General features: G+C 43.2%; 1 protein-coding gene and 1 long non-coding RNA gene across 3 annotated transcripts in view; one reads left to right on the forward strand and one right to left on the reverse strand.

Moving 5' to 3' along the window:
- ppp1r16a (protein phosphatase 1, regulatory subunit 16A) overlaps window positions 1-24357 on the forward strand; it is a 30994-nt gene extending 6637 nt beyond the window's left edge. The window contains exons 2-12 of one of the 2 annotated variants that reach the window (XM_015354237.2): window positions 4224-4296; window positions 6463-7727; window positions 13239-13309; window positions 13526-13671; window positions 14863-14966; window positions 15225-15349; window positions 15921-16046; window positions 17015-17090; window positions 17828-17957; window positions 18824-18986; window positions 20164-24357. In XM_015354237.2, coding sequence (XP_015209723.2) covers window positions 7481-7727; window positions 13239-13309; window positions 13526-13671; window positions 14863-14966; window positions 15225-15349; window positions 15921-16046; window positions 17015-17090; window positions 17828-17957; window positions 18824-18986; window positions 20164-20640 — 1665 coding nt within the window. In that variant the 5' untranslated portion in view covers window positions 4224-4296; window positions 6463-7480 and the 3' untranslated portion in view covers window positions 20641-24357. The remainder of the gene's footprint in view (window positions 1-4223; window positions 4297-6462; window positions 7728-13238; window positions 13310-13525; window positions 13672-14862; window positions 14967-15224; window positions 15350-15920; window positions 16047-17014; window positions 17091-17827; window positions 17958-18823; window positions 18987-20163) is intronic. The other variant, XM_006634172.3, reaches the window with a different exon arrangement.
- LOC138239413 (uncharacterized) lies at window positions 1980-27334 on the reverse strand. Its single transcript, XR_011189892.1, has 3 exons — window positions 27253-27334; window positions 26913-27017; window positions 1980-2702 (listed from the first exon to the last, which is right to left on the reverse strand). It is a non-coding gene; the product is annotated as an uncharacterized lncRNA (long non-coding RNA).
- Window positions 27335-27400: the final 66 nt, after the last annotated feature.

The following is a 27400-nucleotide window of genomic DNA, read 5'->3' on the forward strand; positions in this document are numbered from 1 at the left end:
GTTCTTTTGGTTGCTGCATGTTATGTGAGGTTTGTGGGGATGCATGGCATTTTAGTGAATTGAATAGAAGGCTTATATGCATTTTATATTTCACAAAAATAAACTAAAATGGCTTCAGGGTTAGATAAGGAATTTTTTAAGCTCTCATTTAAATGAGTTATTTTGTCACACTTTATCGCTGTCCTGTATTGTTTAATGTCAATAGAGATTCCTTGCATTTTGCAGCCCTTTGAGGTGGTGCTGACCACCACTGAAATATGAAAGTGATGAAGTGACTGATTAAATATGAACTGAAGAGTACACGGTCGTAGCAGCTAGTTTCTTTCCAGATGTTAGGAAGTCTATTTTTATCTGCTAAAAATCTCGTGCCCGATACATACAAAGAGCAGTTTTACAGAGGAGGTGAAAAAAAGAGCCCCAAAGAACCCTGGGAATGTGTGTGTGCCCGACCAATCCAGGCTCGGCCCATCTTTTGGAGGTGAGAGGAGAGCCCCACAGAACCCAGGCAGGGTGCTTGGCTTGCCCTTCCAGATTTCCCCTCTCTACTGGGAGAAGTCGTAGTCATAGCCTTGTGGGCAGTTAAACCATATTTGTTGTTGAATCCTGGGTGAATATAGTTATATCACCTCACTGGCTGGGTCCAGGAAGAATGGCACCATAATATCTGGACTGGAAATAATAACAACACTTTATTAACCCTATACAATTTCTTGCATTAGGAATTAATCTTTTCGCGTACCCCTGCTTACTCTCCGTGAGACACGCAGACCCACAGACTGTGAGAGAGCCTGGGGTCAGAGTGCCGGGTCAGCCAATGAGATAAGGAAATCCTTAAACCTCTCATATCTAGCTAGCTGTGTCTGGAAAAACCACAAAGGTAGAAGTATTTCTTACAGTGGCGATAAAAATATTCACCCCCCTCCCTTTAGCATTTTTCAGCAGCCATATCACCCTGCAACTCACAACTGGCAACCCACTGAAGCTAAGCAGGTGTGAGCCTGGTCAGTACCTGGATATGAGACCTCCTGGGAAAAACTAAGGTTGCTGCTGAAAGAGGTGTTAGTGGGGCCAGCAGGGGGCGCTCACCCTGCAGTCCATGTGGGTCCTAATGCCCCAGTATAGTGACGGGGACACTATACTGTAAACAGGCGCCGTCCATCGGATGAGACGTAAAACCGAGGTCCTGACTCTCTGTGGTCATTAAAAATCCCAGGGCGTTTCTCGAAAAGAGTAGGGGTGTAACCCCAGTGTCCTGGCCAAATTTCCCATTGGCCCTTACCAATCATGGCCTCCTAATAATCCCCCTCTATGAATTGACTACATTACTGTGCTCTCCTCCCCACTGATAGCTGATGTGTGGTGAGCGTTCTGGCGCACTATGGCTGCCGTCGCATCATCCAGGTGGATGCTGCACATTGGTGGTGGAGGGGCGTCCCCATTACCTGTAAAGCGCTTTGAGTGGAGTGTCCCGAAAAGCGCTATATAAGTGTAAGAAATTATTATTATTATTATTTTTTTTTCAAACTGCATTTTCTTGCCTCATCAAAATGGATCTTAGGATCTTTTTCTTAATTAGGGAAAGCTTTGGGTTTGTTTTTTAATTGACATTACAGAGTGTTTTGTGTAGAGTTCAGTGGCAAGAATTCCTGAACAAATCTAATTTGATTCCATGATGAAAGGAAAAGAAAAGTGAAAAATGCGAAAGGAATACTTTTTATGTCCACTGTATTTATACTTTATTGGTTCAAGGTTTCTTTATGTAAGGAAATGAGGACATTAGAAAACATAGGAATTCTGAGCCACCCATTCTGTAATTGTACTCAACCCCCATGTCTGACTGGTACTCACTCCTGCCGGAATTTCAGCCTCTCTGTAGCTGAGGACCTGGAAACAGTGGTAACTCACACAAATCGAAAGTCAGGGCTTTACGTGAGACTCGGTTACCTGACTCAGAGCTCTGGCAGACGGAACACCTGCAGGCTCGTTGGCTCTCGCCGTGCATCAGTGTAATGGAGTACCGCTGCTGGCGTGGGCTCGTTGCACCCAGCTGATGCTGGAAATAGGTGCCCGTGCAGCGTCTGATTACATCAACATTTAGCCAAACCGCGCAGGAGGACTGTAGCTCCTGACATCGCACGGCAGTGTGCGTTTTGGGCGGGGGGAGCTGTCCTGAGGACGTACTATTAAATTTCCAACCAAATATAAACCCGCAAGTTATTTTGGGGTGTTTATTTTTGCCGACTGCCGCTGCACAGCAGTGGAGATTCCCTCTTTGCAGGAGCATACTGATCCCAGACTATCCTTTCTCTATGAATTACAAGCAGCTTTAATAATTGATGAGCTGCTTTGAGATAACGCCCTCTACTATTTCTGAAGGGTGCCACAAAGAGCAGCAAAAGAGAAGACAGGCGTAGGGGCAGAGTTAATTTAGCAAGGTGGAAAAGGCGGCAACAAGGGACTGTTATTTCCCTGTACTGCAGTAATATCTCGTTGCTGGAATTCTGTGCAGCAGGGCTCCTCGGAAGTCAAACATTAATGAAAGCAGACTCTCTGGTTTCCCTCTTCAGTTCCACTTCCGGGCTGTGCAGATGAAGCTCTCCTCCTTGGTAGACAGGCAGGAAGCTGGGCCCTTCAGCCCCTCAGTCGCTCAGAGCGGGCACACACCTCGGGGCTGATCTGTACATGGCGATATCGCTGCGGCCCTGCAACAGAACAGAAGTAGAGTCGAGAGTAGAGTAGAGTTTATTGTCATATAAACTGTATACACCTACACAAAGACATCAAGAAAACACCAAAAACACAGAACAATGGCAGCAACAACAAGTTAAATAACATACATCCTCGAGGAAAAAAAAACATCAGTGTGAGCCAGTAGGTAGGGGTAGAGTTCAGTAATCTGACAGTTAAAGGACAGAAGCTGTCTCTGAGTCTGGACGTTCGTGCCTTTATGCTCCTATAATGTTTACCAGAGGGTAGGGGGGAGAAAAGCAAGGAACCAGGATGACTGGTGTCCTTGACAATACTTCCAGCCTTCCTGAGGTAGTGAGTTGTAAAAATGTCCACAACAGAGGGGAGCTGTACTCCAGTGATGGAGTGGGCTGACCTGTCCGGCCCTTGTAATGCCTTCCGGTCAGACAATGAGCTGCTGCCAAAACGCACTGTAATACCACATGTGAGCACACTCTCAATAGCGCACCTGTAAAGTGTGGTAAGGACTTTTAAAGACAGCCCACATTTTTTCAGTTGTCTGAGGAAGTAAAGGCTCTGTTGTGCCTTCTTTGTAGCTCCAGTTACATCCTGGGAGCACATTAACTCGTTAGCGATGAAGGTTCTTAGGAACTTGAAGCTGCTAACCATCTCAACAGCCACCCCATTGATGTGAACAGGGTGTGGTCCCCACCCTGCTTTCTAAAATCAATGACTAGCTCTTTGGTTTTACTGACATTGAGGGAGAGGTTATTGTCAAGGCACCATTCCACCAGGTTCTTGACATAAGACAATGTACATGTGAGAGGAAGCCATTTGGCACTTAGTAGCATATCGATCTGAGGATCTCCTCCCGTCGTTTCTTGAAAGAAGCCAGGGCATCAACAGCATGGTCTGGTAGCTTGTGCCATACACAAAGGATTGTGGGAGTAAAAACCTGTCCCTTGTTCTCAGTTTTAAGTGGATTTCCAGCTAGTTTCTGCTTGTGTCCTCTGGTTTGTGTTTCACTGTTATTTCTGAAGAAATCTGCTTGATTGATTTCGTCTGTGCCCTTAAGCATTTTGAATATTTGGGGAAAAAGTCCCCTCGTAGTTTACTCTGTTGGACACTAAAAAAAGTTCAGTTGTCCCCGGTGTGTATTATTTTTACAGTTGTCTGGAGAATGGAATCAAAACCCACCATTTCTCTTTTTGGATTCTTGGTAGTACTGGCAGTAGCTGCAGTCATGCTTACTGTGTTAGGATTTGCAGTTTTTATTTTTTTCATGGGAGGAGAAGTACAATTTTTAGTCTCCCACAGATCTATGAGGGCGTGATCCAAGTATTCAAAAGGTACTTTTTTTACACAGAGTTGTGAAAGTATGGAACAAGCTATCCAGTCATGTTTTTAAAACCACCATCTTATCTCACTCCTCTCCTTCGCTCTCGTTAATATTTCTACTTTATGCAAAGGGTTTTAGAGAATGAAACAAGCTACCTATTCATGTTTTTAAAGTCAGTACTCTGCTTTCTTTCAAGAAACAACTGGATTGGATCCACAGCTCCGTTATCTACTACCTGCAAAACAGTGAAGACGGACCTCCTCTCATTGGTAAACTTTGTAATCTTAAGTAGGTTTTTCCACTTTGAGCTTCGGGGTTTCAACTGGGGAAAACAAAATTCAACCTTTAAAGATATTTTTTCAGTTCTTACTTGACAAATGTCAGTAGCTTTCCAGCTGTGCCGGCAATAATCCAAGAGTCTTGCTCCATATCTTAGGCTGGCAATCTATTAGCAGTTGTTTCCAAGTGTAAGCCCTCTTTAAACTGAGCAAGTCTGTGAGCCTCCTTGTGCTTTGTTCTTCACTTCAGGACCAAAGCCTTTTGTAAGTAGCCCCGCTGTTTCGTAGTTGTGTCCTGGTCTTTGTAAGCTGCTATTAAATGCTGGAAAACAGAGATAGGTCTGGCTTTAATGTACAACAGAATGATCACTCAGCTTTTATTTTCTGTAGGTTCTTTTATTTGCATGGCATTGCAGAAGCAGTTTGTAAAAGGAATTCAGTAATGTAAAATATACCATACTATGTAGTTTAATGTATACCAGAATAAGCCAATGGAATGTTTACTACAGAAACTAGAAAACTGAGCCTTTTGTTTTCATCTTCAGTCATTTTCTCTGCTCTGTGGTGTAATGTCAGTCTGTCCTTCCAAGTATGCTTTGAGTCCTTGTGTCGTTCACTGGCGGTCTTTGCAGAGTCCTGTGCGAGTGCTGTTTCAGTCTTTTTGCAGTTCTCTCCATCAGTTTTACGATCTGGCTTTCTTTACCTTTTAATTAGTATAACTCATAGAAGCAGATGTGTCTTCTGCTGTGTGATCACTCTCTTCCACTTCTATCTTTCAGTCCTTTTTCTTCCACTTATATCTTTCAGTCTTAGAGCACAGAATAATACTGTCTGTTATCTCCACCCAGTCTTCTCTGGTTTCATCCCAGATCACTATCTTAACAGCCAGGAGTATTGCCATTGAAGTTCTTACTGTATGTTTTATTCTCTAAATATTACATATGTCTGACATTCATCACACCCCACCTGATAAGAAGAACTTTATTTATGTTAATAAGGTTTTATTTTGTTTAAAACGTAGTCAGCAACTACATTTATCTGACTTCAGTTATAGCCCTGTCAGTGCTCTGTTGCTGGTGTGACAGACACAGCTTATATACACAGTAGAGAATTATGTGAATAAATGCCCAAGTTTGGGAAGAACCTGCATTGGTCATGGATCCTTATCCAGCACTGGAGAAATATGAGAGCAAATTTTGCTTGCAATAACAGCTTTTTAGGTCAGGGGTCTGTTTTATCTGTGTCAAGATTCTGTACATCAGGTGTGTGCTGAGAGTTCAGTAGAGATTGCTCATGCGGTGCTGGTGTAAGAGAGAGAGCTGTGTGTGGACTGTATTCGCCTGGCACAGCCTATCTCCTGACATCCACCCATCCACAGAGCGCAGGTGGGGGGTTAAAGCTGGGCTTGACGAATGATCTCACTGTGGTTATAAAGCCCTGCGTGAGCCAGACATTATTCCAGCAGTGGAGCAGCTCTTCGTGTGGTTTGAAAGGTGGAGCCCCATGGCTTCCCTCCACGATGCCTGGCAGTCGTCAGGCGCCAGCACCTCAATGAGCCCGATGTGTTCTTGCAGTGGTCCTTGAACGTGTGTTTCAGGGCTTTCCTTTTGAAAGTTTTTCCAGAATATGGCTTCCAAAGTGGCATGACAGACCCACAGCTCTTTCTGGACTCCTGTTTGCTCCTTCCTACCCCGTGATAGAAGAGCTGATTAACAGTTGGCTATTTCACCCTGCAGTGTATAGAAATCAGCCATGATTTCTGATTCCAAATGTAAAAGTGGCAGTTTTTTAACTCCAAGCCAAAGTGTTCTTCACTTTCTTCAAATAAACAACCTGCGTTTCCAATATGAATTGAAAAGCAAACCCAAACCTTTCCATTCCTTCTTCGTCTTTTGCCGTATTGGTATCTTCATATTGTTAGTTTTGACTTTCAGACAGGTGGGAAGCAACTTTTCTCTGAGGAAGAGATTTATCCTACGATTTTAAGGGCTTTCAAACTGAAGCAGGAAGGAGGGAGGGAGTTACTGCTGAGACAAGATTTGTGAGAAGCAAGTTCAGTTTTGCTTATGTCTCGTCGGTCAGGTTTGTAGTCTGTTCGTCTGTTTGTTTTCTAAAATAAGAGAGTGAGAGAAGCTCTTTCTTTTTCTCTTTCTGCAGGCTGGCTGGGGGATGATCCAGGGTTGCGCTTCTGAAGAGGGTGCACTGGGCCTGAGGCCTGACTCGGACAGACGGCGGCGTGCAGCTGAGCGTGGGCATGACGAAAGAGTGGGCAGAGGAGAGCAGCTGTAGGACACCTCTCGCACTGCAGAAACTTACACACACATACTGAGGACTGGAACCCGCAGTCCCCCGTACCCCTGCTTTGGAACCAGGGTTTTTTTTCTTGTAAAAATTTGAAAACGTTTTTCAAATGAGGCGCAGAGAAGAGATTGACCGAGCCACGCAGTCAGTGTGGCCTGTATAACTGAGGCCATCTTCATCACCCGCATCATAACTGCATCTTCCTCTTGCACAGCTCTGCCGCTGTCAGCCCAATGGGCAGGTGTGTCCAGGGCACAGTCCTGACACACTGTTGCTTTCGCACGGCGTTCCTGCTACATCCAGACCGGCAGTCAGACAACATTCACACTGAAAGAGCAGCAGGATAGTGTGTGTTGAGTGGCAAACTTTTAAATAATTTTCTTAAAAAGATTATCTTGCAACAAAAATTGATGTGTCGCCTTCAGAAGGTTCCCAGCTTCTTTTGAGTGCTTTTAATCAGTAATTGGGTTTTTAATGTTATTTAATTTTGAGTAGACCAGGGGTTCATTGCAATACTGCAGGCCTCCTCTGTGTTAAGGACGGGGCTGTAGGGTTGCGCATCTCCATTCGCTCCACAGCCCCTTTTCCGCTGGACTTATTTTGGAATCTCCCTTCATTTGGGGATGTTGAACCCCCATTTTACCTTCTTTTGTTTTTGACCTGTGGCGCGAAGCCTGTATCTTGGGAAGTACAGCAGAGGCAGGCCAGTCGGGGTGTGACTTGCCCTTGAGGATAGGTCGCATCCCTGCACGCACCGCTACATTCCCGCCGCTTTCGGATAAGATGCGCGGCGAGCCCCGCGCCGGGCGCAGGCCAGCCGGCTCGTTCTGAGGGATGCCCACTCCGTGAGCGACCCGCACCGCGGACAGAGAGGATGGCGGAGCACGCGGAGCTGCTGGCGGAGATGGCCTCCGTCAGCCGCATGACCACGACGGAGCGGCTCAAGCACGCGCAGAAGCGGCGCGCGCAGCAGCTGAAGGGGTGGGCGCAGCTCGAGAAGGAGGGGCCCCGGAGCCACAGGGGGGGCAAGGGTGGGGCGGGGCCGAAGAAAGGCCGCAGGGTGGTCTTCCCCCACAACATCACCCTGCTGGAGGCCGCGGCACGCAACGACCTGGAGGAAGGTGGGTCTCTGACGCCGAAGCGTTTGTCAGAACAGGTGGATCATCAGTTTGTACAGCACACACCCACTCTACATTCCCAAGTGACACATGCAGCCATCGCCTAAGAAGCTTTGTCTATCTTTGGGAACCACTCTAGCCCTGGATTAGTGCGTGAGCTGTAGTATTTCGGTTACGTTGCTCCATCTGGGCATAGGCTGACTCTGCACAATTTCACCTAATATGTTCACCCTAAATGCACTTTAGGCAAGTGTTTTGTCGTTCTTGTTGCTAAATGGTTTGTTTAAAATAACTTTACACATTAAATTGCTCACTTCTAAAATGAATGCATGTGTGAAGAATGCAATCTAGGTTAATTTTTTTTATTATATTTTTTATTTAATTGGACTTTTATTTTTTAGTTTATTAGGTTACTTCTATGCCTTTAAATGGCATTAAATCAAGAATATTTTTCTGGCAGCTGTAATTGATTTAATCTCCCCGTTGTTTGAATCTGTTATTGTAATTCTTTGGTGAAATATATGCCTTTGAAAAGTACAGGATGCAGTCTTCACTATTTTATACAACTCACTTACCATAAAAAAAATGTCCATTCAATTCATACCTGAAGAAAATGAGTATGCTTATTTTCACAGCTGGTAAAAGGTTCACATATAGTACTCTGAATCCAGGGTGAAGACTATATTGGCAAACTCTCCTTTATCATCTCTGTTTCACATTTGGTTTCAAGAACATGAGAAAGGTTACAAATGAGAGGAGGCCATTTGGCCCAATTAGGATGTTGGGTAGTTAATTCTTTGATCCGAGAATTGTATCTGTTGTTTCTTGAAGGGAGCAAGGTATCGTCTTACTTGGTAACTTCTTTCATTCTCCCACAATCTTTTAAGAAAAAGTGTCTTCTGTTCTCGCTTGCAAATGCTCTTCCATGTATTTCACTAGTTCAAGTGGGTAGCTGTGTCAGCATGCATAGGCTGCAAAGGAACAAGTAATAGGTTTATTCCATGCTGAAAAGAGAAGAAGGAAAACACAACGTTTCGGCTGTGGAGTGCTCATACCCGAAGAAGGCTAATACACCTATTACTTGTTCCCATGTATTTCACTGTTAATTTGGAAGATGTTGACAGGATTGACTTTGTCAGTGCCCTTGAGGATTTTGAATAGTTTGTACCAGGTCCCCTCAGTTGTCTGTTTTTGAGGCTATAAGGGTTCACATCTTTTAGCCTTTCAGTGTAAGATATTCCTTTAAGCCCTGTAATGTATCTTGTTGCTTTTCTTTGGATTAATTCCAGAGCAGCAATATCTTTTCTATAATGACCTAACTAAATTTGTACACTATTCTAAATCAAGCCTTTTAGTGATTTCTAGAATTTGAAATTAAAATGTATTTAAATATTGGTTTAAACTATATACTGTATTTTGTAACATTTATCTTTCTATTTTTGAAGACAAAAGATGTAAAGGTAAATAAAGTATAACCTCGGCTAAGTCTTTTTCATAGTGAGGATCTTCAAGCTTCCCACTTTAGTTCCCACTTTATCTTTAAAGTTTGTTTTTGATGCTTACAAGTAACCTTTGTGCTCTTGTCTACATTATATGTCATCTTACAGTTGTGTGGTCACTTGTGAGTGTTGTCTATTTTTTACTTAATCTGCTGCTTCTATAGCATTTGCTAATTTCTCCTCTTTTGAGGTCTTCTTTTAACTGCTAACTTTAATTTTCCAAACAGTCTAGCTGAGCCTTCTCTTTTTGTGATGTTTCTCATGGTCTAATGTTTTTATATAATCAACAATGTGACTAGTCTAATAACTACAACATAATCTAGATCATTGCTATGAATTAGGAAGAGCAGTAGACCTAATAGGCATCCCTGTGGTACTCCACTAATTACATACCCCAGTTTGAGCATTCTCCCCTTCTCTGTTCTCTCTGCTTTCTAAGTCCAAACGTGCATTTCTTTGAGAGCCTACTCACCTGTAATTTGATGATTCATCTTTTATGAAGAACATTATAGACAGCCTTTTGAAAATCTAAATACACAGTATCATATTCTCTGTATCTGCCCATTGCTGTTGTTGCTTGTTTAAAGAGTTCTCAACAAGTTAAGCAAAGTCCGCTTTTTTTAAATCCACTAGGATTTTATTTCCATATAACTAATGCTGTAATTTAGATTTAATTATTGTTTCCATAACCGTACACATAACAGATGTCAAACTTACTGTTCTGTAGTTACTTAGTTCAGTTTTGTCAGACGTTTTACAGATGGACACTACGCTAGCAGTTTTACAGCACACAGGTATTAACCCCTCTCTTGTGAAACATTCAGAAGAGTTGTGTCAGTGGCTCATGAACAATGTTTCTTGGTTCTTTAAGTGCAATTGGTAATATACCAATACCTGAAGCATTTGTGCCTCTTCTTTGCTTTTTCCAAGAAATGACATCTAATTGTCTTGCCATTTTCATTCTATAACAAAACCTAACCTTGAACCAGGGAAAATGAGGAAATGAGGGTTTTGTCAAAGGGGGTGTAGCTGTGTTACCTTTTCTGAGGGAGGTGTATGCTAAATTAAATCCTTTGAATAGTCTGGGTAGAAGGAAGGTGATCTGTGGTGCTGTTCATCCTGCTGCATTCTGGATCAGTCAGATTTATGGCCTGGCCATTGAAAAAACTTGGTTCCTCACATTCATTATTTAATATTTTAATGTTAAATATAAATGTCATTTAAAATATTGTTAACAGGGTTCACTGTTCCCATATCATAACCTTCCATCTCAAAATCATTTTGGAAAAGTGTTTGCTGTCCCAAATTGCCCAAGATGTTTGACCCTAGTGCTTGCCCTATTTATAAACCTTAAAGACAGTCCCTCACTCAAGCCTCGATTTTCACCCCACCTTCAACTATAATTCAAACATTCAGCCCTTGCACTTACCACATCCCTAAGCCTAACCTTAGCCCAAACATTAAACCTACATCAAATAGGACTTTCAGACCTCGACCAAATACTGTACATGCCCAGGTCCTAATCTAGCCCTTACAACTCATCTCTGTCATCACCTTTCTTCTCTGCTATATCTTTTGTACTAAACAAACCTTACGTCCAGTACCTACCCCAGTTAAAACCATAATTCAAACATTCCAGTCCCATCCCCTTCCCTGTTACGCACAGCCAAACTAGTGTTTGTCCCCTAACTCAAACACTGAGGATTAGCCAATACCTTTATATTTACATTCCTTTATACAGATGCCTTTTGAGTTTTTACCACAAACACAAAGAGTTTTTTCAGTAGGCAATTGCCCAGTAGGGGTTAGCACAACAGGAAATGTGATCAAATGGTATACTGTAAACATGACATGGGCTGAGAGTAATTCAGAGGTGATTTAGAGGGGTCTGACTAAACTATATTTCTGTCCAACACTTCAAGTTGTCTGATAAGCTGCTCTATAGAAAGGTTTTTAAAAGAGTGATCAAATACTATAACCAATGAGAGATCACCAACTTAATATCCCCCTACTAATATAAATAAAGTCCAGTAATGACAGTTGTTAATTTGCAGTAAAACAAAACCAATACCAATGACACTGAAGTTATGCAATGGTAAAGCTCACAATGTTAGTATTTCTGAAGTCATAAATTCTTTATGGGATTCGCAGCAGTACATGAGTAACTGAGCATGTGAATAGATCACATCCAGCCCTACAGTCCATTGTTTAGTGGAGTAACCCAGAGTTACACCAACAGGATAGGACTTCTCTAAACCCACCATTCATCCATCTATCCACCCATCCATTTTCTAACTATTTAATCCAATTTAGGGTTGTGGGGGAGCCAGAGCCTATCCTACCAAGCAATGGGCACAACTCGGACACAAAGACATGCGCACACACACTCACACCAGGAATAGATTTCCCAGAAGCCAATTAAACCTTTCAGTAAGTCTTTGGATTGTGGGAGGAAACCAGAGCACCCAGAGGAAACCCATGCAAAAGAAGGAGAGCATACAAACTCCATGCGGGTAACACCTCAGGAATTGAACCCAAGGCCCCAGTTAACCAGTTAACCACCAGTTAACCACTGTGTGACCATGCCACCCCATAAACTCCCCAATATCTATTAAATACTTTCACTTGCTTGACAGGGCCTCAAAATGGTTGAAACTGATACAGCAGTTTTCCAACATTTTATATTCTAAAGCTCAGTTTTAAACAGCGGAGCAGGCCTTGAACTTACTGAATGATTCACTGGACATGACCTGTATGTGCCCATCTGTTCAGTGTAAGAAAGGAAAACATTTCTCTATTGCACTCATCCAATAACACACGTTTTTTCCATCTCTAAAGTAACGAAAATAGGGAATGATGAACTTTTCCGGGTGGGACTACCATCGGACCAGGGAAGGGGTTAACAGCTCTGGGCCCGGATGTGCTGTGACTGCAGGAGTGGCAGTGTCCTGCTCTGTGGTTTATTGCAGCACATTCCAAGTGAGGGATTCACGGGCATGTGGGCAGCTCCACCCTGCTCTCTGCAGCTGTCTCACATGAACAGAAACACAGGCACCAGCCCCATTCTTAACATGGCCTCTGGAAGAGAGAGAAAGAGGGGCTCAGAGACAGATGTGGTAGACCAAAGAGCCTCTTCATATTTCAGGCGTAATACATTAACCATTTGTTTTTTTCTGTTTCTTATGATCATTTTTGTAATAAATCTTAATATTCCATTTTCATATGCCTTAACTTGGAAGAATGTTTCTCCCACTTCATCCAGATGATAGTCTCCAGTTAACCATGTGGACAGGACAGGTGTATTACAGACAGCAGCACGTGGCTCTCAGATTGACTATACTAGGACTCCCTGTAGTGTCCCCATGTGTCTGCCTTGCATTCATTCATGTTTCTTGTTCTCTGAACTTGCTGTTCTAGCCTGGCAGGTCTTGTGTTCATCTGCAGCTTGTTATGTGTTTTGTGTAGTTGCATATCATTTGAAATGTAGCAAAACTAGTTTCTGATTAATTTGGTTGTACCTGCGTTTCTAAACTATGAAATGCGGGTAACAAAGAGCAGTCTAAAGCACTGTGGGATGTGATTAGTGTTTAGAAATAGAGCAGGTGGCATTAAGATAAACAATTCAAGTGCTTAACTCCACAGCTTTGCCATATTAAATTGAGCCCTCAAGGGAGATAGGTGTTGTCTAATTTTCTGAAACCATTTCCCTACATCTAGTAGTGTCTGCACCACGCGCAGATGATCAAGGCCATCTGATGTACCACACTGCTGTGCATGTTTGGCTTTATATCTGTATCAGGATGTCTCAATTCAGTGTATCAGGACTCTGTTTGTCACTAGTTCTGTGAGGGTGAGGGTGCTAGGACCAGGAGAGTGTAAGGTTCTTTTTGGCTGTGTGAATTTCAAGGAGAATTTTTGACTTGGGTAGCACAAGTTAATCTCTCTCTATCATTCCATCTTCCACCTGCTGTTCTTTTTCGTCTCTCACTCCCCCTTTGCTTCTCTCTCTCCACAGTGACCGAGCTCTTGAACAGCGGGGTTAGTCCAGACCTGTTCAATGAGGATGGGCTGACAGCTCTGCATCAGGTATGAACTTGTCCACCAATGAGCCTCTCATGATGGTTCAGCATGTGTATGGATGTGTACATGTCTGTGTGTCTCTCATAGTTCGGTGTGCCAAGACTTCTTACTGCGACTCAGTGTTCAAGTTTCAGTGTGTCGCTTTGTCTCGGTGCATCTAGGTGTGACACTAAATCCAGTCTTTCAATTTGTCATTGTCTTGGCATGTCTCTGTCTCTGCAGTGCTGTATTGATGATTTTGAAGAGGTAGTATGTGCTCTCTTGGCTGCGGGTGCAAATGTGAACGCCTGTGACAGTGAACTGTGGACACCACTGCACGCAGCTGCCACCTGTGGACACACCAGTCTCGTGGAGTTGCTCATCAAGCAGTGAGCCTGATCTCCTTTGTACTGACTCTGCACACTCTGTACACACACTCACACACTGCTCATCAAGCAGTGAGCCTGATCTCCACTGTACTGACGCTGCACACTCTGTACACACACTCACACACTGCTCATCAAGCAGTGAGCATGATCTCCACTGTACTGACGCTGCACACTCTGTACACACACTCACACACTGCTCATCAAGCAGTGAGCCTGATCTCCACTGTACTGACGCTGCACACTCTGTACACACACTCACACACTGCTCATCAAGCAGTGAGCCTGAACTCCACTGTACTGACTCTGCACACTCTGTACACACACTCACACACTGCTCATCAAGCAGTGAGCCTGATCTCCACTGTACTGACGCTGCACACTCTGTACACACACTCACACACTGCTCATCAAGCAGTGAGCCTGAACTCCACTGTACTGACTCTGCACACTCTGTACACACACTCACACACTGCTCATCAAGCAGTGACAGTGAGCCTGATCCCCACTGTAATGACGCTGCACACTCTGTACACACACTCACACACTGCTCATCAAGCAGTAAGCTTGATCTGCACTGTACTGATGCTGCACACACTGTACACACACTCACACACTGCTCATCAAGCAGTGAGCCTGATCACCACTGTACTGACGCTGCACACTCTGTACACACACTCACACACTGCTCATCAAGCAGTGAGCCTGATCCCCACTGTACTGACGCTGCACACTCTGTACACACACTCACACACTGCTCATCAAGCAGTGAGCCTGATCTCCACTGTACTGACGCTGCACACTCTGTACACACACTCACACACTGCTCATCAAGCAGTGACAGTGAGCCTGATCCCCACTGTAATGACGCTGCACACTCTTCCTAAACACAATATTTTTATACAATCATCATATTTTACATGTTCCTGTCACTGGGGCACTTATACAGCAAACACCATCCTGGTGGAAATGTTTTCCAGAATTTACATCATATTTTACATGTTCCTGTCACTGGGGCACTTATACAGCAAACACCAGCCTGGTGGTAATGTTTTCCAGAATGCACAAAAATACACTCACAGTGTTAGATGCATATGCTCAAATTTAGAGAGACTATGTCTGCCTTCCTGCTACATTTTCTGTGTCGGTTGTTATTGTCTCAGTTCACTTGGCCCCCTTGTCTTTGTATTGCAGTGGTGCTGACCTGCTAGCTGTCAATGCAGATGGGAACATGCCCTATGACCTTTGTGAGGATGAGGTTACTCTGGAGTTAGTTGAGACAGCCATGGCTGAACAGGGTCAGTGTGAAGTTGCCATTGTCTTATTACAGTAATGTGCAAACTGGAAAAATAGCAGCTACACAACAGAAAGGTTGAAGAAATTACAGGTTACTGAGATAACATTAACTAGAAACTGAGACAAGCTAGATGTTTAATTGCCACAGGTGGTCAAGTCCTCAGTTTAATGATTTAAAAAAAATCATCTACACCTTGAATTTAATTTAGTGTGTGTTAACATTTACAAAGAAGTCGTAGCATTATTGTTTCGCTCTGCAGGTATTACCCAGGTGCGGATCAATGAGTGCCGGGGGGCAAAGGAGCAGGAGATGATCAGAGACATCCAGGCTCTGATCAAGGCGGGATCTGACCTCAATGCGCAGGATGACAACGGAGCCACTCTGGTGAGAGAGTCACTGAACACACTGCACTGAGATACAGGCTGATCATCCTACCCTGAGACTGAGAGAGCGAGAGTGTGAAAGCTGCGCTGAAGCAGAAAGAGGAACAGGCTGAACACACTCCACTGGGAGACAGAGAGAAGGGCAGGCAGAACTGTTATGAATAAGCAGTTTATTTCTCTCCTGCATCAGTATATTTATGAGGACCTCTCTGGAGAAAACCTGCTTGTTTTTTATGTAAAACAGAAGTAGAAAAAATGGTTTATATCCAATGTAGTGAATGAGAGAATAATTAATAATAATAATTAATAATTGCTTACACTTATACAGTATAGCGCTTTTCTGAACACTCCACTCAAAGCGCTTTACAGCGCTTGACTCCCCTCCACCACCACCAATGTGCAGCATCCACCTGGATGAGAGAGGTGGAGAGAAGGAGCCTATACACTCACTACACATATTCCAACAGACCAATATAAGTAATTGATTTCATGAATAAAACTAACCCCCCTTTTTCTTTCTTTGTTCTGCGCTTTTCTTACTTTGGTTCTGCTTGCTGTCTTTCTCTGTGCAGTTGCACATTACAGCAGCAAACGGGTATCACTCTGCAGCAGAGCTGCTGTTGGAGCACCGGGCCCGAGTGGATGGAAGAGACAGTGATGGCTGGACCCCCCTGCACGCTGCCTCCTGCTGGGGACAGGTCAGTACTGTCCCCTCAGAATGCATACACTCTCTTCCCTAGTTTCACAAATTGAAAAAGACTTGGGTGTTTAGATCTGCCTGACAATGGGGAAAGCACTAAAACTGCACTATAGAGTAAGAAAGTATTATACAGCACTAGTAAGGCCTCGTTTAGAAGATTCTTGTATCTTTTGGTCACCATGTTAAAAAAAAGATATTGCTGCTGTACACTCAGCCCAGAGGAAAGCAACCAGAGCTGAACCTTTTTAGTCTTGACCAGAGAAGACAGCCCAGAATCCTCAAAGGCATTGACAGTGTCAAAAATGAGGGCTTTTTCAGAATGTACAGCAATATATGAACCAGTGGACACAAATGGAACTGTGTACATGGCAGTGCATTTAAAACTCAGTACAGGAGACTACAATTCTTATCAGGAGACTTACAATTAAATTCTTCAGTTAGGCAAGAATTGTGGGCATAAGGAACTAGTTACCCAGTAGATACGTGAGGTAGATCCTGTTAAGAAATGGCTGGATGAGAGTTTTGGATTAATAAGCTACTAACTTTTAAACAGGCTAGATGGACCGAATGGCCTCCTGTCGTTTGTAATTTTTCTTATGTTATTGGAGCCTCTGAAGGAAAAACAGATGGTGTCCAAGGCTGGTTGTACGTTCCAGCACCGGGGAGAGCTTCAGGCTGCAGTCCCAGTCCCAAGGGCCATAATTCTTCAGTTATTTTGCAAAAATCACCTACAGAATATGTTTGGAATTGGGGCAGAGATATTAAAGGGTCATAATGAAGCCAAGGCACCAGTGACATGGAAAAGGAAGGATTATGTAAAATTTTGGGGATGTGGTCCAGAGAGTCCTTCACCCACACACCTCATTGTATGGGGTTAATGATCTGAGACCGTTTTCTGTCCTCTTTTTAAAGTGTTCAGAACCACGTTGAGCTCAGTACTGAATGTCTTATTTGACTCTCTTTTAGATACAGATGGTGGAGCTGCTGGTAGCAAATGGAGCCAGCCTGAATGCCAAGTCTGTACTAGAGGAGACACCACTTGGTAAGAGAGAGTTCTTCGGCTTCTTAGCAGTTTCTTTGTTGTCAATGGTATAACATGGATAGCAGTGAAACTGCTCAATGGATATTATGCTCTGTGGATGAAGGTATTGTCTTCCTGGAAAACACCCTCCTTATAGGAGAGAAATACACAGAAACGATGAATACAATCACTCAGACATTTAAGTAAAGTTTAGTATGGACCTTTAATTCTAAGGCAATTAGAATGGGTTTACCCAAAAAAAGGAATGAATACTGTACCCCCCATAATAATGGAAACACCCTCACTCTAGAGCTGATTAGGTTGGCAATGCATGTGCACTCTATTTGTTGAGAATACGGTGAAGTATGATTCAGGAGCCCATAACACATTTTTCCACTAGTAGGGAATCAATTGTCCTGTGCTCTGCAACACTGGGCAGAGTGATGAAACTAATTCCCATTGATTAATCTGACTGCTTGCAGTTGTTTGATCTGCCGCTACTTGCCCGTTTTGGATTTTGAATTAGTGCACAGGTATCACAATCCTGGATTATAGCTTTCTGCCCACTGTTTCCCTTGGAACACGAGACCTGTTTAACAGCAGGTGGTCCAGACAACCTAGCTGGGCTGTAGCTGAAAAGAACATTAGAGGGTGGAGAGATAATCTGGGAAGCCAACTTTGAGCTGGTCAGAGGGATGGCCTGAGACATTCCTGAGTTTTAAGCACCCTCTGAGCTGTCTTTCCTGCTGTGCCCCCAGATGTGTGTGCCGATGAGGAGGTGAGGGCCAAGCTGCTGGACCTGAAGCACAAACATGATGCCATCATGAAGAGCCAGGACAGACACAAGAGCACGCTCCAGAGACGAGCCTCCAGCACAGGCAGCCGAGGGTAATAATAATTAATAATTCCTTACACTTATATGGCGCTTTTCTGCTATATAAGATATGTATATCTTCTGTATATATATATATCTCTGGATACTCAAAGCTCTTTAAAGATAATGGGGTCTATCCACCACCACCACCACCAATGTGTAGCACCACCTGGATAATGCGACAGCAGCCAAACTGCACCAGTACTCTCACCACACACCAGCTATCGGAGGGGTGAAGAACAGAGTAATGAAGCCAATTCATAGATGGGGATAATAAAGAGGCCATAATAGGTAAAGGTCAAGGAGAAATTTGGCCAGGATAACCAGGGTAGCAGCCATAATAGTTCCAAGAAATGCCTTGGGATTTTTAGTGACCCCAGAGAGTCAGGACCTCGGTTTTACGTCTCATTTGAGGGGGATTTTTTTTTTACAATATAGTGTCCCAGTCACTATTGTGGGGCATTAGGATTCACACAGACTGCAGGTTGAGCTCCCCCTACTGGTCCCACTAACACATCTTTCAGTGAAAACCTTCGCTTTTCCAGGATGTCTCCCATCCAGGTATTGGCCAGGCTCACACCTGCCGCCAGGTTAGTTGCAGGGTGATATAGCCGAGAAGAGGGGGCAGGGGGGCTGGAGGCAGGAAGAAAGAGGGAGAAGGCATGAGCAGGAGAAGGGGAAGGTACTGGAGAGGAAGAGGGAGTTAGGGGTTGAAGATGTGGTGGTGGAGGAAAAATCATTCTGCACAGCATTAGGATGTAATGGCATTCCACTTTTTCTATGAAAGTGAAATCTGAGTGTACATTGATACCGTGTTGTACAGTTATTACTGTAATGTGTGCAGTTTCTGCAACAATGTCTTGCCTCTCTGCCGATACAGCAAGGTAGTCCGGCGTGTCAGTGTCAACGAGCGCTCGAGCCTGTATCGCCGGGAGCACCAGAAGGAGGCGATGGTGTGGCAGGAGCGTGGGCGGCAGGTGGAGGCGCAGGATGACGACGAGGACAGACAGACGGACACCGAGCTCATGCAACACGCTACCTTGGTGAGACTTGCTGAAACACAGTCATCGACGGACACAGACAGGCACCTCCTCTACCCTAATCCAGCTTTTTTGTGAGATGTTTTTAATAAATGTTACATCTTTCCTAAATAGAACAAAACAGTATTTAAACACTTTTCCCCTCTGAGTCTCCTACCAAAGGACTGCTACCTCATTTCAGCACTAAAGAAGCTTCAGTGTCAAGTTCAGTATGTCTGTGTCAATCCCTCCACACTCTGTTCTTCAATTCTGTCAGCACGCTGAGCCTGTATTAATCCTCTCAATCTGTCTGATAGGAGTAATACAATTAGAAATGCCCCGTGCTTTTTATCTAGGAGCAGTGGTGGCTTGTGGAGTGTGATTAAGGCTACATTTAGAGATTTCTGATTATTTGACTCATTAAATGTTTTGATATATTAAGATAAAGCCAATCAGTACTGGAAGGAATCTGTAAAAACAACCCTTAACCTCAAGAAATTTCTTTGTCTAATTCCCTCAATTGCAAAAAATCTTCAGATATTGATGATATGGGGGGGAAGTAAAATTTGGTCATCTCTCAAATATTTCAATGCATTTACAATGCATGTTTATATTACAGGTATTTATAGGCTCTGTAATGTATTTTCAGGAATTCTATTTCATAATTAACAATAAGGGTCTTCTAAAATGGAAGAGTGCAGGCTAAGCTCCATGGTTATGGTGCGTGGGATGGGTTAGTTATGATCAGGATTTTGCAATCACTCGTGCCAAAATTGGTTGAGCACCCTAGAGGCTAGTGTGGGATTAGTTATCCAGGACTCTCTGGGCACTCTGTGACACCATGACCCCTGCGCCGTCCTGCACGCTTGGAGGAGTGCAGTGCTGTCGGTGAGAGATGTACTCTAGTCGTTGCTGAACCTTTGGTAAAGGGCTGTGTTGTCAGTGCTATACATGTGGCTTGAAAGTGGGCAGGTCAGAGGAGTCTCACCAGCCCATGTCATAGTGATCACAGCTGAGGACCGAGACGTGAAAACAGATAAACCTATCCCAGATCGGGTGGGTTTAACAAAATCTGCTACTATCTTGTTATTGTAACCTTAAAAAAATGTGTTAAGGCTTTTATCTCTCTCTCTGATGCAATGCAGTATCAGTGTATAATTCTGCCCTTTTGCTGTGAATTCACCCTGCCTTTTTCCCTCAGGCTGGTACATCAGAGCCCATGGCAGGGAGGGTTGAAGACCCCCAAGGTGAGGAAAAGAGGGAGTCCAGGCTAGGGAATGGAGGGACTCCCCAGCCCTCTGGGCCTGACTCCTCTCTCTTGGTTCCTGGGGAGCTGCGTGAAGGGGGTCGTCTGGACCGCAGTGCCTCATACTCGCTGGCCACAGCCCACGAAGATGCCATGGGGGGTGACATGAGCCGCGAGAAGTCCCACCACACCCTGGCTGACCTGAAACGCCAGCGTGCGGCTGCCAAGCTGCACAAACATCCTGCGCCCCCACCTCCCTTAACACCACCTGAAGAGGAGATTCCTCCTGCTGAGCACTCCCACCCCACGGACCGTGCCAGCCCCACCACTGTCTACTTCACCCCTGCCAGCGGAGACCCTCCCTTGCTCAAACTGCGGGCTCCAGAGGAGGAGTCCCCTCCAGGGAAGCAGCCGTGCTGTGGACTGATGTAGTGTCTCTGGCCCCTTGCTCGGCACTGAACTGCACACTCGCTGATTCTGCTCAGAAAGTCATATCGGACTCCTGAATCCTGACAGACTCTCGACAGCCAGCTAGTTGGGCATGAGCAAATCACAAGGGTCATTTGGCCATTCAGGTCATTCTATTATCTTCTGCACTGTGTCATTCCATTTTAGCAGTAGTAAGAGTTTTGAAAGGTCCTAAAATATGGCTTGTCTATTGGTAGAAGGAGCCTCTTACATTTCTATTTGTTTGCCAGTGAGGGAGCAAATTGCCCATTCAGTCAACATGGACAGGATAATGTATTAAGCTGCAAAGGGATGCACTGAGTGCTTGTTGTGATCTGGTGTCGGGAAATGTGCTGGAGAGGGTAATGATTTCTGCCATCCAGCGTGTTCAATGTTGCAATCAAATCCTCCAGAAAGAGCAGGGAGTATTCGTCACTGTCATCTAGCCTGAGTACAGCGGTTTTGGGGGACACAGACAATTTTGTTTTCCAACAGAAATTTGAGCTGTGTGCTGTATATCAGAGTTAATGCAGGCCAGGGACATTTATCACTAGGATGGATCACTAATTTTTTCTCAGTCCCCTAAGTGCAGTATGTTTAGTACAGAGCGAAATGCTTTATATGGCCCGGTCAGATTAAAGACCACAAAACTAATACAAATAATTGCAGCAGTGGGAGACATTCCAAAATGAGAGCGCATGAGCACCACCTGTTGTTCAAATATGGTTATGTACATAGAAGTGTCATTTCTGTTTGAGGCATTTCCATTTGTATGCTGAGAGGAGGTGGCTCTGCCTGTCTGCATATTTGTCTGGAACGACCAAGCCCCTCCCTTCCCTTTACTCTGAAAATCATCGGAGAAAATGCAAAAACCAATAATGGCTGTGACTGTACAATCTGTCTTGTCAATACATATGTCAATATAGAGAATCTTAATACAGACAGCTTGATACAAGTATAGGGGTAGTTTATTTTACATGACAACGTTATGGAAATAATACATTACGAAATAACGTTAAAAGAATCAGCTAATGGAGAAGCTTATAGTATTAAGTTTAAGTTAAGGTCCAGCTATTTTACACCATATTAAATTGTAGGGATTAGGGCTCTGAAGTTTATTCCAGAAGTTTCCAGACCATTTCCAGCACTGTGCTGTACTCAGTTCACCCTGCTCAGTGTGAGAGAGCAGCTGCACTTCTCCCCAAGCTGTGATGAAAGGTGCGCTTGAGCTCCTTGTTTGTCTTGGATGGTGCCAGCAGCAGGAGTTGGTCCGACCCCAGCGGCTTTACTGTGGCGAGCCAGGTACTCCCTCCCCAAAGTCTGCAGTGGTCGTCTCCATGGAAAAGCAGAGAGTTCGTGGAGAAAAGCAAGGGCTTACATGCAATTTAAAACTACCGATGGCGGTCATGAAACGGAGTGAAAAAATCTTGAAATCATTTCAATGGGTGTGACGGCAGTGATTTGATAAAAGCTAATTTGTTTTACTATTTAAGACATTTAATGGCAGTCAGTGTTGGAAATCAGGGTTGGAGACAAACTGGATTTTAGTTTTGATGGGAGTGTTTGAATTCATCTATGAGCAGGACTGAGTTTCTATTTGTAATCTCCAGGCGTCATTCTTTTCTTAAACTACTGGTAAGCCAGACAGAATTTCTAATTCAGAGTTGATGAAAGTGTTTGGATGCACAAAACTAGTAGAATTTAAACCAAATAATTCTTGGCTTTTTGGAAATGAGAGAGTGTGGGTTGGTTGAGTTTTTCTGTGTACTGATGATGAGAATGGAGATGAATTTGACTTAAGTTGCTCTTTTGAGTTTTTCTTAATTACTTATAAGCTTTGGTTGGGAGATGAAATTATATTTTACTTTGCACTCGTTAATTCTGGGAGTGTTTGATGTTTTTGATAGGTCAGGCAGTGTATGAGGTTATGATTGAGCTTTATGTATACTGTATATATGTGTTTATATTCATTATAACAGCCTGTGGCCAAGTGTCAAGTCATCAGGCCAGGCTCAGTACCTGTCTGGAGGAGAAAGGGCTTAAGTACTGCTCAGGTCGAAGTGTGAGTAGTTGTTTCCAGCTGTTGTCCAGTGCAGCATGGGTAATCGTTCCACTGGTTGTAATGTTTTTCAGAAGCAGTTTTCTGCTGATTTAATTGGATGATCCAAACCATCTAATGGAGTCTGCGCAGAGAACTGGGCAGGGAACAGGGTTCCCATGACCTGTGAGGGTGCACTAATTTTAATTGAGCAGGACCAGCGAACCCTCTACAGATGTAGCTTTCTAACCATGAAGATTCCCAAATATTTCTTCAGTATTCCTTCTTTTAAATTATTGGTGCAAATTATAGAATTAGTGTTTAAAAGTTTTAGGAATTAGCAGGTTTCATGTAAAATGTTACCTTTTGTGACAATCAGAAATTTGTTATATACCGACCAAATATTTTACAGAAGATGTGCAGATTTAAATAGGAATGTTTAATTTTCTATATCTAGTCTGAAATAGCCATTCGCCTCTCAAAAATTGGAAATTAGCTCACTAACCAATGTGACTCCCTATCAGATCACTGTGTCTTCACTTGCGCTGTGATCTCGGTTAGTCTTGCTTCTGCCAATTGTGCTTCAGGGACATTCAGGTACATACATTCCTCTCTTCTACCTGCTGAGTTGCTCATGTTGCACAAGCTGCAAGCTACTACATTTTAGAAATCAAATACTGTATCTGTTTTTAGATTGGACATAGTATACTTTAGTTTCTGTGGCTGGTTTGGGAAATGTGTTTTGCTGGGCAATCTTCAAGGAATTAAGGCCTGCAGACTGCTTTTCAAGCTGCAGTCCAAAATCCTGGGTCCCAGAATCTCATTTTTAGGCAGGTTGTTAGGCATTATATTGGACTTACACGACATGGCGACTTTACTGTTTTGTGTTCTTATGTATATGCTGTATATACACCTCAAGCCATTACTATAAATGGACAGATGATGTACAATATTACAGAATCAAAGCTTAATCTTTTAATTTTTTTAAACTACACATTTTCAGGACAATTCTTTTCTTTTATTCTGTACCTCCAGTGGAAAAAAATCAAAAAGGAGACTTTGGAAGGGGCTACTTTCTAATAATCCAGGTTTTTGGCAGGCCTTAATGTCAGCTGTGCAGACTGCTGTGGTGGAGCTGGAGTGAAGTGTGAGTGCAGTCGGTGTTTAATGTGGCTAAAATGACTTCTAGATCCCATCTTCTGGTCTGACCTCCAGCTTTGCATTAACTGACTGCCTTCAACTTACAGAGACCTAGACAGTGTATAGAGAGAATGAACTGCTGTATTCATCCCCACAAAAAGAAATCTATTCCTTTTTCATTGTGCAATAACAAGAGTAGATATTTCTCACATGTGGTATATTTGAGCAGGGGGAAGGAAACTTTGTGAACATGGTCCACTGTGAAGAATTTAATTGTGCATTACAGTCTTTTACTCTCCTGTCTTGTGCTACTCCAGTCTCCTTATTTTATTTCATTCTGTCATTCTTGATGAATATCGGCTGAAAGCTCAAGGGGAGAGGAGATGCCTATTCACTTTGACCATTGTAATTAGCATTGTTCAATTTTAGAAAACCTTGCTTGTTATTTTGTTGACTATTTCATACAGTTAAAGGGTTATTGGACCTACTACTGATTAGAATTAAAATAAATTTCATAGATGTTGTGCGTGAATGTTTATTTTTGTACAATTAACATTCAATGTCTGAATGTAATTTTTTTGGCTGGAATCAGTATTGACGTGGCACAGACTGTTGAACCTTGTGCGTTAAACTGGACAGAACTCTTCACACTCTTGGTGACGTGACTAGTCTAATAGATGCAGGAGAGCAGTAGGAGCTGTTGAATGTGAGGGTAGCCCAGGCCTGAGCCCCTACACAAGGCTGGGGGCTCTGAGAGTGTCACTGAGAGTGTCACTGCTGTTACATCCAGTTTAAACACTAGAGAGCTGGTCTCCCAGCCACTGCTCCACAAGACCACCATTCCCACACTGTCTTTACAGCCCTGTCAGCTTTAGTTTACATGAGGACCAAGCTTCTTTTTAGACTTTTTAATGCTGGTTGTTGTCTTAAAATGCATTTTTCATTTTTTTTCTGAAGCACTTTATTAATAGAGAGGAGTGAGTTTTTTATTCAATTTACCTGATCATAGAGCAGAAAGATATTGTGTTATGCTGTTGTCACACTCCTCAGTTTCTCCAGTGACCCTGTTCTGACACTCTTGGATCTCTATGAGAAGAATCATAGGAATCTACTGGTCCAATGAAAATGAGGATTGTGTATCCATGAGAGAGTTTAGTACAGAGCAAGATGAAGCAATGGTTTTTCTCTCTACACATACCTGTACAGCACTGGTTATTGTACTTTTTTATTTTCTTCTATGATAATCCCATATAGCTGCTTAATAAATGGAAGATATGCCAAAATGAGAAAAGCCTCAATGAGAAAATGTTGAGTCTGTTGTCCTCCATCTTAGACTGCTGGTCAGAACTAAATGGATTACATCTCCATAGCGATGAACACAAACACACTACTACCTGTTGCTGTCTGCTCTATATATTCCCAAAGTTGTTATTCATCCCAATCATAGTTTAATATTTTAAATTAATGCTCTGTTGCTCATTAATGAAAAGGACCCCAGTTTTGGGTTTGATGTGGGGTCTGGGTGCAAAATATGAGCTAGGGCTTGCAGTGCACTTTTTTTCAGGTGTTTCATTAAGACTTTACAATGGTAAAGCAGGCTTTCTGTTCTCGCTCTTGCAATTCCTGGGAAATGACCAGCCAAATACTGTTCTTTCCAACCTATTGTGTTGCAGCTATTTGTTTGAGGAGTTGAGAAGTACATTAATCCCTGTAAATCCCATGTCTGCTCTTGTAGGCCTGTTGCAGTCCTAGCTTTAAGCAATAAGTAGACATTTGGACCACATGTTAACATACTCATTATGCAGGAGACAAATGGAAGCAGATGGAGGGAAGCCCTAGGAGGCACTGTGGATCTTTCATATCGGGGTTGTAGACCCCTTTAAGGTGTTGTGGCTAGAGGGCAGTTTGCATGGGTCTTTTTAGTCCTTCAACAGAGCTTCAGGGGATCAGAGAGCACTGGTAAGTACCAACCAGTTCTCTCTGGACATCACTTCATTGATTCCACTGATCAATAACAATAAACCACCACATCTGACCCCCTTCACATGAAAACTTCTGGGTACCATAAAGACCAAAAAAAATTATCAGGCTTGTTTGTATTGACCTAGAGCTAAGTGCTTGGAGGACTTTTTGACACTTCAGATCACTGATTTTTTTAGTGATGTGTAGCTGGAGTTCCTCTGAAAGTACAACAGCAGGGCCGATGTCCGTTGCCCACCAATTAAAGATTTATTTGGACTCCTTGGATCAATAATGAATTATGAATAATGAGGAGAGGAGCTGTCGCATTGTGTATTTTTATACTTGATTTTGTCCTGGTTATTTTTGGAAAAAGATCTAGAAATTATTTAAGTGACTTATAATAAATGTATTCTGATAAAATATTCAAATCTAGTCTGTGTGATTTTTTTTCTCTCATGAACAGTTTATTAATTTAAATAGCCTTTGGGGGGAAATGTAGTAACTGCCATAAATCACCATACATCATACAAATATATACCTGGTGAACTGCATGCAGAGCAACAAATGTAAGTCACGCACCAAGCACCATACAGCTCTTAGACACAGCAGAGAAACCTAGCCTGTTGAACAGCAGATTTGAAGCACCATCTTAGGTACACCTCGTGAAAATATTGGTCCCTTACTGTCTGGTGTTCACATGCATCATCATACATTACAGTATGAAACCTGTTACACTGTCCCCCCGTGTCTACAGTGACTGATCAGTATCAATCACTTTGGCCCAAGTCCACTTGGCACGTATCTTAACTGTGAGGATGGGATGTTCGAAGGTGTGGCTAGATTTCTGGCTCAAATCAAGGACCTGATTTTATTCATCATGTCTCTGATATTTAGTCCTGGAAGAGGTCTGCATTGTCTTCTGGTTTCACTCTGGATTCTTGATTGTATTTGAATCATGTAATCACTTAATTGGTCTAGATTACTGCTGCTCATCACTGCTGTGAGAATTTAAGTTACTTATAAAACCTGGTGGTCTGTGGCCTTCCTGGACCAGTATTGAATTTTACTGCATTCCTTGAATGCTGGAAGGACTTAGAAACTTAGAGTCTTTGCTCACTTGGGCTTGGATGTGGTTTTAAGGCAGTATTGGTATATCGCTGAGTCCATCTGATAATCCCTTCTGCCTGGGTGCAAACCTAGTTAAGCCTCAGTCTGGCGGCATCTTTAAAGAAATTACAGAAAAATTTAATATACACACAGATGACTACGGAAAAATCGGATACTGATAAAGAGGAGAGCTGTAATATTCCTCGTTCATACTGAGTGAGATGGGTTTGGTTTTGAAAGGTATTACCGGCCAAGCCCAACCTTTCCTAGTTTCTCAGATCTGACAACAGCAGGCCAAGAGGTAACAACATCCCTGGCTGCTGAAGAGTGGCCAAACAAAACGTCCTCACCTGAGACTTTAAGGAATGACACTGAAATCCCAGAAATTTGCTGGTGAGATGTTTGTGGCCTCGGTTTATGGCCTCCAGTCTCCCATAGCGCAGACACCTTATGATCTCACAGGGAACTGCTTACAGTGCAGTATGAGTGGCACCTGTT

The sequence above is a fragment of the Lepisosteus oculatus genome, chromosome 6 (genome assembly GCF_040954835.1).
Source record: "Lepisosteus oculatus isolate fLepOcu1 chromosome 6, fLepOcu1.hap2, whole genome shotgun sequence".
Taxonomy (NCBI): Eukaryota; Metazoa; Chordata; class Actinopteri; order Semionotiformes; family Lepisosteidae; genus Lepisosteus; species Lepisosteus oculatus.